The 17,542-nt window shown below is 38.3% G+C and overlaps 1 protein-coding gene across 1 annotated transcript in view; it reads left to right on the top strand.

The window, feature by feature from the left end:
- The first annotated feature begins 220 nt into the window (after positions 1–220).
- Positions 221–17,542, top strand: part of atosa (atos homolog A) — a 47,458-nt gene continuing 30,136 nt past the window's right edge. The window contains exon 1 of the mRNA XM_073850306.1: positions 221–958. Within this exon, the coding sequence (XP_073706407.1) occupies positions 847–958 (112 nt within the window). The 5' untranslated portion in view covers positions 221–846. The remainder of the gene's footprint in view (positions 959–17,542) is intronic.

The following is a 17,542-nucleotide window of genomic DNA, read 5'->3' as shown; positions in this document are numbered from 1 at the left end:
TTAACTCACGTGATCAAAAGTGGGCCAAGTTAGACTAGTTAAAGCTAAAAGTGATAGAAAAGAAGATAAGTGGGTTATGTTCACGCGTTGCCGAGGTAACGAGTTCAAGCCAGTGCCGCGGGGCGGAAGTGACGTACACCCTGGGGGCGGGACGAGCTGTTGTTGGGACACATGACTTAGAGGCTGTCCTCCTGCATTTGTTTTGACAAGCAAAGAGAGAGAGAGAGAGAACATGAGCTTTGTCCCTGCTGATCATTTAATCTGCGAGATATCTTTCAGACAGCTCGAAAACTTCGGTTTGGGGTTTTGGCCGTCGCGTTTGCTGAAGTAGATCATTTAGTCCTTCCGTCACCAGTGTCTTTACGGGGAGGGTTTATGATCCAGTGGTCGAGGAAAAGAAGGGGGTTTAGAGCTATGAGCCACTTCTTGTTGGCTGAAGTCAGATTGATCACAGCCACGTAACATTTCTCCAGCCCGGAGATGATGACGGTGGTTCTCTGGTAGTCTCTGTCCGCAGGGTTGGTGATGATGATCCAGGGGATCCCGAAGCGTCTCATATGGCTTTAATTTGAGCAGATCAGTGGCACTTGAGAGACTGGTGTGTTGGCACTGGAGCTCGTTTGGCATCGGCAATGAGACGACAGGCAGCGGAGGTTGGGGATATTTAGCCAGACAGAGACGAGAGAGGATCATTGCCTGTTTATTTAGCCAGACCGCTGGTGTTTTGATGGAATAGTTCATCAGACCGCTGGACTTGAACACACAGTGGCGTATAGATCTACGTTCGATCCTACAGCTCAGATCATTCATATCCGAATGGCTGTGTGCCAGATCGATAGCTAACCGATGTCTAAGGGACGAGTTTTAAAGTCTAAACAAAGATCTGAAGACGGAAGACGGAACGCAGGCATCCTGGAGGGGATCACCGTGTCTGTGACCAACATGAAGCATGACAGAGGTAAAATACTGAAAAATGCGTGATTGCACGAGTGATTGAATGTTAAACCCTCTGTATGTATGTGGCTCGTGACGTCACGGCGCTGCGGTGTGTTTGTTACATTGTTTCACGCTTGTGTTTGATAATGTTGAGATGATACATTGCAACATTCTGTCTGTCTTTCTGTCTTTTGTAACGCTTTGGCCCGAAGGGAACAAAGCGTCCTAGATCAGCTGTGTGTTTGTGCTGTATGTTGTGTTTGTGTTTTTCCGCTGACATACACACTATACCCTTCACACTCTTTACAATTCCTCTCTGTTAGATAAGAGAGCGCTTTATATCCGCTACAGTTACTGTAACCCTATTCACTTTGTCGATGTAACGTGTTGCATACACATTAACTCATGTTTTTGTTTTGTTCAGGTATAGTTTGTTTTTGTTTTGTTGTTGAGTACTCTGCTGAAAAAAACAGCATATGCTGGTTAGGTATGTTTTAGTGCTGGGGTGCTGGTTTTAGCTGGTTTATACTGGTCCTTTGCTGGTTTATGTTGGTTCTTTGCTGGTTTATGCTGGTCATGTTGCTGGTCAAGGACCAGCATAAACCAGCAAAGAACCAACATAAACCAGCAAAGGGCCAGCATAAACCAGCAAAGAACCAACATAAACCAGCAAAGGGCCAGCATAAACCAGCAAAGGGCCAGTATAAACCAGCAAAGGGCCAGTATAAACCAGCAAAGAACCAACATAAACCAGCAAAGAACCAACATAAACCAGCAAAGGGCCAGCATAAACCAGCAAAGAACCAGCATAAACCAGCAAAGGGCCAGTATAAACCAGCAAAGGGCCAGCATAAACCAGCAAAGGGCCAGCATAAACCAGCAAAGGGCCAGGATAAACCAGCAAAGGGCCAGCATAAACCAGCAAAGGGCCAGCATAAACCAGCAAAGGACCAGCATAAACCAGCAAAGGGCCAGTATAAACCAGCAAAGGGCCAGCATAAACCAGCAAAGGGCCAGCATAAACCAGCAAAGGGCCAGTATAAACCAGCAAAGGGCCAGCATAAACCAGCAAAGGACCAGCATAAACCAGCAAAGGGCCAGCATAAACCAGCAAAGAACCAACATAAACCAGCAAAGGGCCAGCATAAACCAGCAAAGGGCCAGCATAAACCAGCAAAGGGCCAGCATAAACCAGCAAAGGACCAGCATAAACCAGCAAAGGGCCAGGATAAACCAGCAAAGGGCCAGCATCCCAGCACCAAAACATACCTAACCAGCATATGCTGTTTTTTTCAGCAGGGTATTTGGGTTTGTGTTGGGTACAGGTCTGTCATCTGATTTATTCATTCTTCTGAAAGAAACAACAGGAATGAACAGCTGAGAATTGACGAGTTACACTAGTGACCAGGCATTCAGCTTAGATTTGCATGACATTACCTGTGCTCACTCCCTCCCCCGGACATCTCAACACTTTGTCCTTCTTTCAGATAAAAAAAATAAGAAATGTACTGCATATCACCCTCAAAGGGTATATTTTGAAGGTAGCTACTATATCTAGATGATATACCATCTAACTGCTGTACTGTTAGTTCTAAGCTTCCATGTTTGGACAGGCTGAAGACATGTTTGGATGTAATTTGGCCCTTGTGACTGTGGTTCGCCCCTGGTGCCACTGCCGATTTCACAAAAGCACACAAATAGGCCTGACTAGCCAGATAAATTTTTTGTTGGAACACAGTTTTGTTACAAATAGCTGGATGCGTTCCTTGGGTGTCTTCACTTTTCTCTATTAGATTGAACACCCTCTTGGTCTGTCTCTTGATTATGGTCAAAAGACTGTTTTGGAGCAGATATGACATCCCTTCTGTGCTATTGTTATTTGGAACATACTGTTCCACTGATGGAAATAGCAGGTTGTTCACTTCCACCAGTGCTCTCTCTTAATTCCTTTCCCCTTTACACTGGAACTTAAAACAATGCACCAATATTATCATTTTAAAGAGCTCCACTTTTAAAAGCGCTGACGATTCTGAGATTGTCTTTTATTTCTGGCACTAAAGTGACACTCACAATAAACTCAGACATGTAACAGGATCATGTGGCTTCCTTTGGACTCTATCGCGGCTGAAAATCAATTCGTCTGGAGCTGACACCAATAAACATCTCTCGTTTGGCATGTAAACAAACACGCTGTTTTTTATCTTCGCTCAACATTATTGACCCAGTCCTGGTCTTTGGTTGTTTCAATCAGTTTGATTTGATTGTTAAAGGCATAGCTGACCCCAACATCTTGTCATGACTTACAACTGTGTAATTCCAGATGACAGGTTCTTTTGTGAAACACAGAGCTTTTGAAGGTTATTCATTAATGACGCTGAGTGACAATTTCTTGGTTTAGTTAGTAATTTAATACCAATTTTAAAAAAAATGCTGGATCTTAATCATGACTAAAAATCCATTCCATCTCATAGCTTAAGCTTAAAAACATACAGCTACACATGGTACACCCATAAAATGATTCAGTTGAGCATCTTGAGGCTTATTTTTTCTCAGTGTTTTTGTGAAATAAACGTTTTTTCTCCGTGATGTCATCATGAGGTGGAAAGCTGCTTGTGGATCCAGAAGCGTTGAGTTTTGAAGGCCATGTGGAAACATGTTCTGTGGAGAAATGATGTCATATTTTGTCAGAGTTCTGGACTAACCAGTTGGAGCAGGCCTGCTGCAGTCAGCTGGGAGAGTTTGGAGTGTCTCGCCCTGAAGTCGAACAGCTGTTGGTTATGACACACTTTCCCTAGAGCTGGCCGCTGCAGGGGTGTGTGTGTGTGTGTGTGTGTGTGTGTGTGTGTGTGTGTGTGTGTGTGTGTGTGTGTGTGTGTGTGTGTGTGTATTAACCCAATGCAGTGGGAAATTAGGTGTGTTTATGGTTGCTAGTTTGCACATTGTTTGCTTCTTTGTTTGCATTACCAGGTTAGATTATAACCAACCTAGAGCTGCAGGGATTGTGTGAAAAGCTTATAGGCAGGTTTCGCTGGAAGCCCAAGGATACACAACAAATCTAAATGTAGAAAACTTGTCCAGGTCACATTCCAACCAAGAATCAAAAGATAAAAATAGATTATATTTTGCATAAAGAAAAGAACTATTACATGTTATAAATTGTGGCATTATTAGAAAATATTTTTTATATTTTACCGCTAACTGAACCAAACTAAATCGTAATCTGTATAATTACAAGACTGATTGAGTTTTATGAGGAATTCCCATGAAAAATTTTATGTGATGTTAATATTTTTCATTGAGGTTTGTTATATAGGTATAAACAATATATTTTAAGTTTGGTGCAAAATATATAGAAACATTTAGTTATTTCAAAAGCATATTTTGTGCCAAGCTTTTTTGGAATTTGCTCGCCTTGACTTTCTGATCGGTATTTCACTATTCAACAAAAAAAAAGTTGAACAGGCATTGAAAATGATTAGAAATGAAAATGTAAATAAATAAATAAGCTTAAATTAAATGCAGTATAAATATTTTTATTAAATTTATTATTTATCTGTCTATTTATTTATTGCATTGCAGTAAATTAATTGTGCATAATTGTAATGTAAATAATGTCATTCAATAAAGGTGGTTAGCAAAACCCAGCCCTGTTTTTTTTCCATTCATTTTATTTTGAAATAAGGAAGCATGCATGAGAAATTATTGGTCATCAGCCACTCATCTGTGTATATAATTAAGCTTGCTTTTTATTCTATTTTTACTTTTAAATGACGTTTGCCATCATCCAATCCTCACTTAAAGTTAATCTTTAAATGCACTAACAATTTAATAACACAATTCTTCACAGAATCATGGATGATTTCACTGTTCAACTCTATTTAAAAAAAAGTTGAAATAATGTGAACTTATGACTGACAACAAAAGCGTATACCATCAAGGTACAACAGGCATTGAAAATGAACAGAAATGAAAATGTAAATAAATAACTTGGCTTAAATTAAAGGCAGTATAAATATAGTACTTTACAGCTGATTATTTATCTATTTATTTATTGCATTGCAGTAAATTAATTGTGTGTAATTGTAATGTAAATAATGTCACAGCAAAAAAACATGAAAAAAAAACAAAAGAAAACTATAAAGACTAAAATCTGTCTGCCACTTTAAATTTTCGAGCTAGATCAGGATTAATTCTGTTTGGGTGTCAATGTTTTTATCATTCATCGGTTAGAAAAAAATTGTCCAGACTTTGCTATTCTTTAATACTGAGAACGAATTTTTGGCCCAAATCTTTATCGTTATCTATATAGTTATTGTTCTTGGTGTGAACAGGCCTTTAGCATCTTCTTTTTCTTTTAGCAAAATATAAACATCAGCCTTGATATCATTCTTTTAATTTTGGGTGAAAATATTATTGAATGTTTTGTGAGATTCTAAATGAGGCATGTGGAAACCGTGAGCATGACTTACGTAAGCTCTCTCTCACATGACCGTTTGCTCCTTCAGCCGGGGGGCCGGCGAGTGTGATGACATCAGTTCCTGTGTGCCTGTGCTCTTTAGTGGCCACCGCTATGGCTCGGTTCAGGTTCAGGAAAGGCACAACTGTTTCTAGACCAGTTCTCTCCCTCAAATAGCTGCACACACAGAAAACCCAGCGTGAAGAGAGGGGGCCATCTGGACCTGTAGCTTCTCTCTCTGTTGGTGTAAACAGTCACTGTGGGTGTTTCTATTATTGGAATGTGTACAAGCTGTATACGTAAACACAAGCCGACCAAACCTGAGCTCCTCCGCTGAGCTCGCAGGACCTGTATGGACAGAAGAGCAGCTATGCAAATAAAACAAGTGGCATCTCATTTGCATTTTCAATGGCATCCTGTTTGTCATGAATTTGGAGAACGTAAAACGCTGCTAGATGCTGTCATATTCTCTGATATTGTTGCAGTATTTAAGATCCAAGAATTTTGAAAGTTTAATGTTTTTTATTATGCCTACATTCATAGCATATATAATTTTCTTAAACAAACACAACAATGGCTTTTTACACAAACTGACTTTTTGTTGGACATCTGTTGGTTTTGTGTATTTGCTGCAGTTTGAGTTGCAGTCCAATTATGATATCATAATGCGTCAACCGTATGAATCATAACACGTGTCACCATGAGTGCAATACTATGAGGTGGTTGGCAAAACCCAGCCCTTATTTTTTCCCATTCATTTTATTTTTAAATAGGGATGCATGCATGAGAAATTATTGGTCATTGGCCACTCATGTGTATATGTAATTAAACTTGCTTTTTTATTGTATTTTTACTTTTAAATTACATTTGCCATCATCCAATACTCACTTAAAATGAATCATTAAATGCACTAAATGCTTTTATTGCTTAGATTTTTTGTCTTGTTTCCAGCCAAAATATCTAAAAATTCTCAAATCGAGAAGGAAAAATGTTTGAAAAAAGATGTTAAAATTAAGTGAGTTTTTGCTTGAAACAAGCAAAATAATCTGTCAATGTGGTTATTTTGATTACAGATTATTTTGCTTAATTTTGACTTCTTTTTTCTGAAAACAATCTTTTACATTCTTCTTGATTTAAGAATGTTTAGATATTTTGGCTGGAAAACAGACAAAAAATCAAAGTAAGAAAAGCATTTATTTGCAGTGCAGAAAAGGTTCTTTAGATGTTTAAAATGTTCTTCAAAATGGTTCTTTCAAGAACTGTTCACTGAAAGTTTCTTTGAGGAACCAATAATGGTTCTTTTATGGCACCACTGCAGAAAAACCCTTTTGGAACCTTCATTTTTAAAAGTGTAGCTGATGTTAAATTTAACAGACGTGGATTAAACGGCACAAATTAAGTTTTCAGGGGTCTTTAAAGCTCTTTCCTAACCTGAAAAAACATGGCAACCCCTTCATTACGCTCTGAACATGTCAACAGCATTTAAATAAAGCAGTATTTTGAAAAGCTGTGCAGAGAATCAGTTTAATGTTCATTTTTCAGCTCAGCGAGTGCTTTTCGGTAAACATCTTTGGTTTATGATGAGATTTTCCACCGTCTGCTGCATCTCTGTTGCTCTCATTTGAAATAAGCTGGCGTGAAGCAGACGGGGAGAGCATATTAAGAGAAAGTGTGAGGCTGTCTTAGAGGCATCCTGAAAGTGAGTTTAGATCTGCTGGATTAGATAATAACACGCTCATACTTTGCTGCTATTAATTATGAAGTCTCTACTCTGGACAGCTCAAGTAGATGGAACAGTTGATTTTTTCTCATGGGCTGGGAGTTCTGGGATGCACACAGAGGCAGAATTATGGGTTATCTTTGCATGACGGCAAGGACAAATGCGTGCGAACGCAAGTTGTGTAACAGCCTGTAACATATCGCTTTTAACACTTGATTTCTCTGATGATTGCTAACCAATAGTGGAATACATTACATAAGTGCTCTTACAATTAATTTGCTCTTACTCTGTGCCAGCAGTCTGTTTCTTTGTGGTAACATTAATATATGATTTCATCCATCAGAAAGCTTTTATCTCAGATGAAGGCTTGGGTCTTTTAGGGGAAAACGTGGCTGAGTGTTTGAGCAGGATTCTAAATTCCTCTTGAGAAAAGAACAAAGATGTGCCATGATTGGACACAGTATCATGATATTGGCATGGCTTTCGTCCAGCTGGGCTGACAGCAGTGACCTACATCTTATGTAAACTGGCTGGCCATCTAAAGTTTGAAGTGCACTGTGTGCACTGAAAAGCAGAAGTGTTGAATGAATGAAATATACAGTAAATGAACTTTCAAAGCTGTAATCCAAGAAAAGGCAATTTCAGCCTTTCTAATTTCTAAGAGATTTCGTGAAGGCTTAAAGAGGTTTTTGTGGTAAATCCAAACCTCTTAACCTGTCCTGTCACTGAACACAGGTTGTGATCCTTCAAGGATTAGTCCACTTCCAGAACAAAAATGTACAGATGATGTACTCACCCCCTTGTCATCCAAGATGTCCATGTCTTTCTTTCTTCAGTCGTGAAGAAAATATGTTTTATGAGGAAAACATTTGAGGATTTCTCTCCATATAGTGGACTTCTATGGTGCCCTGAGTTTGAACTTCCAAAATGCAGTTTAAATGCAGCTTCAAATGACTCTAAACGATCCCAGCCGAGGAAGAAGGGTCTTATATAGTGAAACGACTGGTTAATATCTACACAAATTGAGAATTTATATACTTTTTAACAAATGCTCATCTAGTCTGGGGATCAATACAATTGGGGTATGTCAAAAAACTCCCATCTCATTTTCGTCTTCAGCTTCAAAATCGCCCTACATCGCTGTTTTACCTTTTTTCTGTAAAAGGTGTTTGATCTTCTTTGTATGTTCACTTTGTAAACACTGGGTTGGTATTTCTGCTGCGATGTAAGATGATTTTGAAGTTGGGGAAGAAAACGAGATGGGAGGTTTTAGACATACCCTAACTGTCTTGACCCAGATCAGGCAAACTACCCATGTGCATTGCAGAGACGAGAAAAGACAAGTATTTGAGGTTAAAAAAAAGTATATACAGTAGGGCTGCTTACTTAATTTTGGCAAAAATCATAATCACGATTATTTTGGTCAATATTGTAATTACGGTTATTTAACATGATTATGACTGGCTCCAAAACTTTATATTAGTGATTAATTTAAAGATAGCAATACAACAGAAAAAAAAGTCTAAAGTAGTCTAACAATACTACAGAAATTGAATGTAATTATTTGAATGTAAAATAAAACCGCGTCTTCACTGTAATAATTAATCATGCTTTGTTTCTTATTAAAACTATAATAGTTCTTTATTCAAGAGCAGTGAGTGATTGTTCTCTTTGTATTTTTACGTTTTATTAATATTAAGCACAACGAATATTATTTGTTGCCGCTTTAAGAGCCACACGGATCCAATATACTGTTACACAGGTATTTTCATTCTCAACTGTTTATGATCATTTAAGACAGAACTGACAAGGGTTTACATGAATAATCACCAAGTGCCTAATTTTTGCGTGTATTTGACCGTTTAGGTGCACAAGATAACTTTACATGTCCGTGTTCTGCTCCGTCTCTGAGCGCAAACACAGAACAGCGCAAGTTTTCTTTCTCGCTTTTAAAAACACAACATCAAAGAAACATCAATAAATCAAGCACGTCCCGTTTAATGAAAGTCACGTTACATGATTTTGCTGATTTGCTTGTGAAATTAGGCTTTTATGGAGGAGTGAAAGCGCACAAAGGGGGCAGAATGGGGCGCAACAATCATTTCATCTCCATTACTGTATTTTCATGATCTTTTGAAGCCGAAATCGAAATTGAAACAATAGAATAATTACACAGCTCTAATATAAATTGTCAATTTGTGTAGAAAATAACCGATCGTTTCGCTAGATAAGACCCTTCTTCCTCGGCTGGGATCGTTTAGAGTCCTTTGAAGCTGTATTTAAACTGCATTTTGGAAGTTCAAACTCAGGGCACCATAGAAGTCCACTATATGGAGAGAAATCCTGAAACGTTTTCCTCAAAAAACAGTTTCTTATCGACTGAAGAAAGAAAGACCTGAACATCTTGGATGATTGGGGGTGAGTACATTATCTGTACATTTTTGTTCTGTGAATTGTGTTCTAAACTAATCCTTCCAGTATTGCTGTCACACGTTTGGTCTTGGCTGTTTTTCTCTCATACTGTGAGCCTGAGGGTATATCTGTCCCCTCAAATGACCAACAAATGATCATCCTCAGTCCTGCAAACACCGTTAAAGCAGATCTGCGTGGCTGTGCTCAGTCACAGACAGTGTTTACATTTCCTCTGTTGCTATTGACGACAAGGATCAGTTGCACTGGTGGCCTGGTTTGTCCGCATCTCAAATACTAAGTGCACTCAATCCCATCGGCTGACCAAGTGCTGTGGAAAATATACACACAATCTGCCTTGTGACAATGGGTCGCTTTAAGCGTGCCAAGTTATGGCAGGATGTTTCAGCACAATTCGAATGTGGACATGTTTCAGCCAATACTTTTGATTGCGGTTTCTGTTTTTGGCACATAATAGATGTCTGACCCAGCACTTTGTGGCTTTAATTATTTGATGTACTTGTTTAGTTAACATGAAGTCCTAAGTCAACGTGAAATCAGAGTGGAACATATTTACTTTCTTGACAACTTGTTCTTGTTATTGTGAATGATTTATTTGTGCATTTCCTAAGAGCATATTGTTTATCCTTGTAATCTTTCATCAAAATTGGCCTCTAAAACGCCCAGGCCACGTGAGCTATTGGTTAATGCTGTCTAGGCATGTTTTATGCTATACTGTCATAAATGTTGAGTATGTTTATTTGATTATAATGTTTAGTGTTGGGGAAAGTTAATTTTAAAAGTAGTGCATTACAATATTGTTACTCCCTCAAAAAGTAACTAATTACGTTACTTAGTTACTTTTTATGGAAAGTAATGCATTACATTACTTTTGTGTTACTTTTTAAATCTGGGCATGGTTTGCTCGTTTGTTTTTAATATAAAAAGTAAAAATTTTAGCAAATGTAATAGCCCTTTCATGCCAAAAAAGGACATGAAAGGCTCAAGTAAAAGTAAATTCACGTCTGTACAGCAGAACTGTAGGAAAAAAGTTCAACACTCTACAGCAATGAGAAAAATGAAGCATAAATCAAAGGTCAGCAGCAAAGACATTGGTTAATAAAATGGGATTAAATACATAAAGGAAACCAAAAGTGACTGGCATTACTTTTTTGAAAAAGTAACTCGATATTTTCTCGTAAATGAAAAAGTAATGTTACTTTACTAGTTACTTGAAAAAAGTAATCTGATTACGTAACTCGCATTACTTGTAATGCATTACCTCCAACACTGATAATGTTAATGAGTGCTATAATAGCAAATAACACTAGATTTTAAAAATCACTGTCATTGGGATATTTTGAGATTCTTTAACAAAACAAGTTTTTTCCATGATCCAGTGAATTCCCAATAGATAAAACAAACCCTCACCCCACACTCTTTTGCATTCGAATGTCCTGCTTCTATCACGTTACCCAAGTAAAATAGGTCAAATAGTTGTTAACCTTGACTTTAAAGCCAAGACCTTTTTTTAGCCCAGTTTTGACCAAGTTTCAAAACTGGTCTTTACCAGTTTTTTTTTTTTTTTTTTGATTTCCTATTAATGTTTATTTAAGAGGGTTGAAGTTCACTTGTCACTAAGTTGGTGAAACAGGCTTCTGGTTTTCATAGCCGCAGGAAGCATATGTGTGTGGGAGGACAGGTGTGTGTGATCTGTTGTAAAGCTCAGTGTAAGCAGACAGGTGGCTGATGAGTCCTGCAGGCTGTTTCAGTTCAGGCATTTGGTGTTTTTGTGAGCCCAGTCTGATTTGGGGCATGTTTGACCTGCAAAAGTCCAGGGTTTTCACGTGTGTCGTAGGGTCCCTGCAGTACAGTTTAGATGTTTCATGTGCTGGTGAGGAGGATCAGCATTTGTTAGCATTTAAACAGGATCTTCAAGCCCTCCAACGAAGCGTAATAGTTTTCCTATAGGGTGGGGAAATTACTATTAATAACCAATGATATAACCAATACAATCAAATTCTCTTTTTAAGTTTCAACATACCAATCCATGACCCATTTTTGATGGCTCTAACTGTTCATATAAACCTACCATTAACATTATAGACTGATAATTTATTTGTCAGTGGGCAAACAAAGAATTTGACAGAAGAATTGAACAGTTTATAAAGTATTTGTTACTTTTACAATGTTTTATGAATCTTTTAAAAGTAGAGTGAATGGATGTTCAATAGAGAGACAGAAATCACAAAAACTATTCATTTGTGTTCTGAAAATAAACTGAAGTCATGGGTTCTACATGAGGGTGACTAAGTGTTTTAATTTTTGGTCAGCTATCCTAACTGTGAAGTCAAGATCCAAACCATATTTAGGCACCAGAATGTATTTTTTTATTTATTTTTAATCATGCATACAGTATAGCGACCACCTTTTTTCTTTGGCTGTCACATTGCCACTACCATTTACATTGTGTTTAGAAAATGTCATAATCTAGTGTTGTTTTATGTGGATTGAGGTTACTTAAGCCCAACGACTCAACTGAATTCAAGAGTTCCATCACTCCCCATGCACACAATGATGTCTGTGTCATTCTCCCCAAGCACTCTTTGCCTCATACCCACAGCTTTTGTGTGTTTTCTTTTGTCTGGGTTTTGTTGTTGCCAGTAAGTGTGTTGTTGATTGATCCTGTTACATACCCAGCGCATGAAAGACGTGATTCATTGTCTATCTCACAGGAGCTCTCAAACTGCGACGCTCGTCTTTTTCTCACCTCCTGTTTTCGCTCTGTCCCTCATTCTCTGTCACATGACAGGGTCACGCATCCACTCAAACTCTGAATGAATGAACGAACGTGTTCGTGTAAAAGCGTGTGCGAACGCCACAGTTGGCCTCACTGACTCAAGGTCAGTCTCTGAACACAGATAAAAGCAGTGGAATATTTAATACAGTTCAAATGCATTCAGATGGTGTTTTACATGTGTTCCACATCACATGTTGTGGTCGAGGATTGTTTTTCAAATTCCTGCCTTTGTGGAGACAGTTATAGCCCTGGCAAGAGGCCATTACATGTGCTTACATTTTTTATCCCTTAAAAGGATAGTTCCCCACAAAAAAGAAATTGTCATCATTTGTTTACATTCGTGGCATGAATTTCTGTCTTCAGTGGAGCACAAAAGGAAATGGTTTGGGCGATGTTTATGTTGCTTTCTAGCATATTTGGCCATTTGGCACTGGAAAAAGTGTCATTTATTTCCGTGCCATTTCAGTAAAAGTTGTTTCAAAGTGGATAATTTTCACTGTATATGAAATTGGTCCATTGTTTTCCAAAGAAAGAAAGAAAATCATATTGGCATTTTGGGTGAACTAGTCCAGTAATATTCTTGAGATTTCCTCTGTAACACCTCTAAGTGGAATGCTTTGGGTTCTTTGTGTACTGGCTGTTCTCTGATCCACAGAATTGTTCAATTATGTAAATGAAATTGTGCGGTCCTCAGAACCCTTTATGTAACATCCCTAACGACTATTTGCAGACATGATTAAAAGCTCAGGTTAAATAGCTATGCTAGAGAACAAATTGTTTTCAGCTCACCATAAATCTTAGTGTGTTTGCAGTCGTGTGTTTTGATGCGTTTGTGTACGTTTACAGATCTTTTCCGTCGGTTCACTCTAGCCCACACCCAAGAGTTTTGCATATATGCTCAAAGTATACATTGAGAAAGCATTGGGTTGCAATCATCTGCACAAAGCCTCTACATCTTTCCAAAACAGAGTGTGTGTTTGCTTTCTCACACACATACACAGACACTCTCTGGCCCACAGACAGGAAACTGTATTCACGACTTGGCAGGAAGCCACCGTCCAATCACAGCGCAGGGCTTGTTGCTATGTGAGTTTGGAGTCTGCCCCCACTGAACTCTGAGAGGAAAGTTTGGTGAGGTAAATCTAAAGAGTGAAGGTTTCTCATGCACATGTCAAGACGATTTTTAGCGTTTTCTGGAAAAAAAACAGGACAGATTTCTCAACAGAAAAATGGGACAAGGCGGGGACTTTGTGACAGACGGCAACCGTACAACAGACGAAAACAGAAGTAAAGACAACATTTCACCTCTCATGAGAAAGAAGGCCAAGTAAATAGTTGCCAGGCTTCTGATATTTGTGTAGGATTTGGTGAACAGGGTGAATGGGTGAAAAGCAGGCGCGGAGAGAGTGCAGAAGGCTGAATGGATAAAGTCTCTTTGTATTTACAACAGAGAACAAAGACGCCATGGCAGCCCATGGGAAAAACTGCCCTGACTATTACAACACACTAGCTCTGTCCCAAAACCTATTGAACTGCCTACCTAGTCCTAGACCATATTTTAGCTTCCAAGACACCTCATTTCAAACTAATTCTGAAGCTGTGGTCCCATGATGCAGCAGTGCAATGAACAGTCCATCCATAAAGATGTTTCATTCAAATCAGAATAGTTCTGTCTACGTCAAAATGTCCTGTTTAACTGTTTAAGGGATCATTTTATGTTGAATGTTAGCATGCTAGTAAACTAACAGCATGATACTCTTAATGGAGAAGTTCAGGAATATTTCAGGATTTCTCTCCATATAGTGGACTTTAATGGTGCCCTGAGTTTGATCTTCGAAAATGCAGTTTAAACGCAGCTTCAAACAATTCCAATTGCAGTTGTAAACGATCCCAATTAAGAAAGAAGAGTCTTATCTAGCGAAACAATCAGTTAAAAAAAAAAAATAATATACTTTTTAACTAAAACTCTTGAACTCTTTTTTTTCTGGTTCAATAAAGTTAGGGTACGTCAAAAAATCCCGTCTCATTTTCTCCCTCAACTTCAAAATCGGTCTACATCGCTGTTTTACCTTTTTTGATTAGGGTGTTTGATCTTCTTTGTATGTTCACTTTAAAAACACTGGTTCGGTACTTTTGCAGGACGTAGGGTAATTTTAAAGTTGGAGCAGAAAATGAGATGGGAGTTTTTCGACATACCCTAACTGTCTTGAACCGGAAAAAAACAATGTAGGCAGAGAAGACAAGCTTTTAAGGTTAAAAAGTATATAAATTGTAATAAAAAATAACCAATCATTTAATTAGATAAGACCCTTCTACCTCGGCTGGGATCGTTTAGAGTTCTTTTGAAGCTGCATTTAAACTGCATTTTGGAAGTTCAAACTCGGGCACCATAGAAGTCCACTATATGGAGAGAAATCCTCAAATGTTTTCCTCAAGAAACATTTTTTCTTTACAACTGAAGAAAGAAAGACATGCACATCTCGGATGACAAATCAGTGAGTACATTACCCCCCCCCCAAAGCAAAACAGTAGAAACCATGACAGAAATTCCACTACAAAAGCCATTAAAACCATCAACGTTTAACCATTAGAGCCAATCAAAAATTGTTTTCTGTAGTGTGTTTTGGGACATATTCCATTAGCCATCATTAAAAGGCGACAAATTACCAGTAGAGGCCCACAGGGACCATTACAGTACATTTTTGTCAATAAAATGTGTTCACCAGATTAGTTTGGTTGCCAACAAGTTCCTTTGTGTACAGATGAAAATGGTGGTGGATTAAATACACCTTTAATATTTATGTGCTCGGTGTGTTTTTGAACTAAGAGTATTGTGTTGTCAGCTTAGCAGTATGCTAAAATTCTTTTTCATAATAAGTAGGGAATCAAGTTTTCTGTGTGCATCGAGTGCTATTTGTGTTGTTGGCCATGTAGAGCATTACAGATCAGTCACTTTACAAGGTTCATGCTGCCTTTGAAGGTATCTGTGCGTGTAGGAAGTAGACCGCATGGCAGCTCACTAGGGTTTATAAAAAAGCTGCCCTGTCTCTCAGACTGCTGTGAAGTACATCATGGTGTGGTCGGCTTCTATTCGTGGCCCGTTATAGGAGGTAATTATAGGCGTGCATTTAGATCAGCCAGTGAAGTTGACCTGTCTGTCGACCGTCTTGTCTTTCTTCCTCTTTCCATTTCTGTCTGGTCATTTGCCTACTGGATCAGCCAAAATGTACCATGATGCTGCCACATGATCTCACAAAAAACTGGTATCCTTGTTTTAAAATTGAAGATCGTAATTAATATCATGAAGGTATTCCCAAACCAGTGTTGGGGAAAGTTACTTTTAAAAGTAATGCATTACAATACTGAGTTACTCCCTAAAAAAGTAACCAATTACGTTACTTAGTTTAGCTTTTTATGGAAAGTAATGCGTTACGGTACTTTTGCGTTACTTTTTAAATCTGGTCAGGGCTTGCTTGTTTGTTTTTAATATAAAAAGTTCTATTTTTTGTCAAATGCTAAAGCCTTTCCACACCAAAAGCCTCAGGCTTAGAGAAAAGTAAATTGACGTCTGTACAGTAGACCGCAGAAGAACAAATGTCAACTCTTCAGCAATAAAAAAAGGAAAACAAATGTTAGATTATCTTGAGTAATTTTCGCTTATTAGTATGGATGAATTGGATCATCGAAAGTCAGCAGCAAAGACATCGGTTAATAAAATGGGATTAAATACATAAAGGATATTTGTATTATTGAACATATTTAATTATTGCAGGTTTGTGTTGAATTTCAGTGTTTTTATTCATTTTGAAGAACACTGTATCTGTTTTTTAGTGAGTGAGATGAATTAATGCATGTTCACATTTATTCTAGAACTAAAGTAACATCTTACAATTTCTCTCAACATGGGGACAGGAGAGCTTTTAATCAATAAATGAGGGAAAAGTAACTGTACTTACTTGAAAAAGTAACTTGTCAATTAAAAAGTAATGCGTTACTTTACCAGTTACTTGGAAAAAGTAATATTATTACGTAACATGCGTTACTTGTAATGCGTTACCCCCGACACTGTCCACACAATATGAAAGTTTATATGTGATTCTACCATCAGTGTTTTAGTACTATAAGAGTAAAAGTGGCTATGCAAGGCTGAAAAGTGCAACCATAGTGTTTTCCTCATAGCTTGAGGGTTTTTGAGAAATCAGTCTTGTGTAACCTGATTGCCCTTCAGACCCTGCCATCCAGGCCCCTGCCGTCCGAATACCCGTCTGAGTGCATCTTTAGCATTTATTAGCAGTGGACTTCAGACAAATGACTTCATTTAAAATGTTCTTTTCTGTCTAAAGGTCAGTGAAATCTAAAGCAATGCCACTTTGTGCCAGTCAGATCAGTGCCAGCGTCCTTTAACGTCTCCCATGGGTGACACAGACACACTGCAGTGCTGCTCTTCTGTTCTCCACTCACTAAACTGACATCATCCTCGTCTCCTCCCAGCTGCCTCTATATGATGGATTCCTCTCTGTTCCTCTGTTCTGGCCAACAGATGCAGTATTGACTCAAGTCACTTGCATCACTGAGACATTTAGAAAGACAAATCTCTATGATGGCTCTGTTCTGCTTTTTAAGAACAACATCCCTCAGAGAACGAAGATACCGTGTGCCGTGAAAACCAAGTGCTCAGATCTCACGGTTTGATGTGATACGGTGTCCTAGACCAAAGCTTTATAATTCCCAGTCAGATGGACTTAAATGTCCCAGGATGTAAATGAGGCATTTACACTTATTGAAATTACTTCTCCCAAATATCTTTCCTGCTTTGTTTTTCTCAAGCAAAATAGATTGTAAATTTTATTTCATGTGGTTTGAAAGGTACTGGCTGTTCAGAGAAAAGCACAGTGCCTTCTCTAACTACCTTGAGATCCATTTCAGCGCTGCTCCATGTGTGTCGATGTTTGACTCTTGACTCTCCATATAGAGCTGTAGGTTTTAGAGACTGTGATCATGTGTGTTACCAAATCAGGCAGTGAACTCCTCTTCACCCCCACCAATGTGTCCTGACGAGACAAATTTAGACTCTTAACCCCCTAAAAACCCAGCTGTGACAGCCAACACCAGATCTCCCACCTCTCTGTGTGTTCATGTGATAGTGTATGGATTTTGTTTTTGTTTTTATTCGTGCGTCTTTCTGTATTCATGTATATTTCTCTGAGAAAAAATAAAGAAA

The sequence above is a fragment of the Garra rufa genome, chromosome 11, assembly GCF_049309525.1.
Source record: "Garra rufa chromosome 11, GarRuf1.0, whole genome shotgun sequence".
Lineage (NCBI taxonomy): Eukaryota > Metazoa > Chordata > Actinopteri > Cypriniformes > Cyprinidae > Garra > Garra rufa.
Note: the sequence above shows the minus strand (reverse complement) of the source record. Positions and strands in the feature narration are given on the sequence as shown.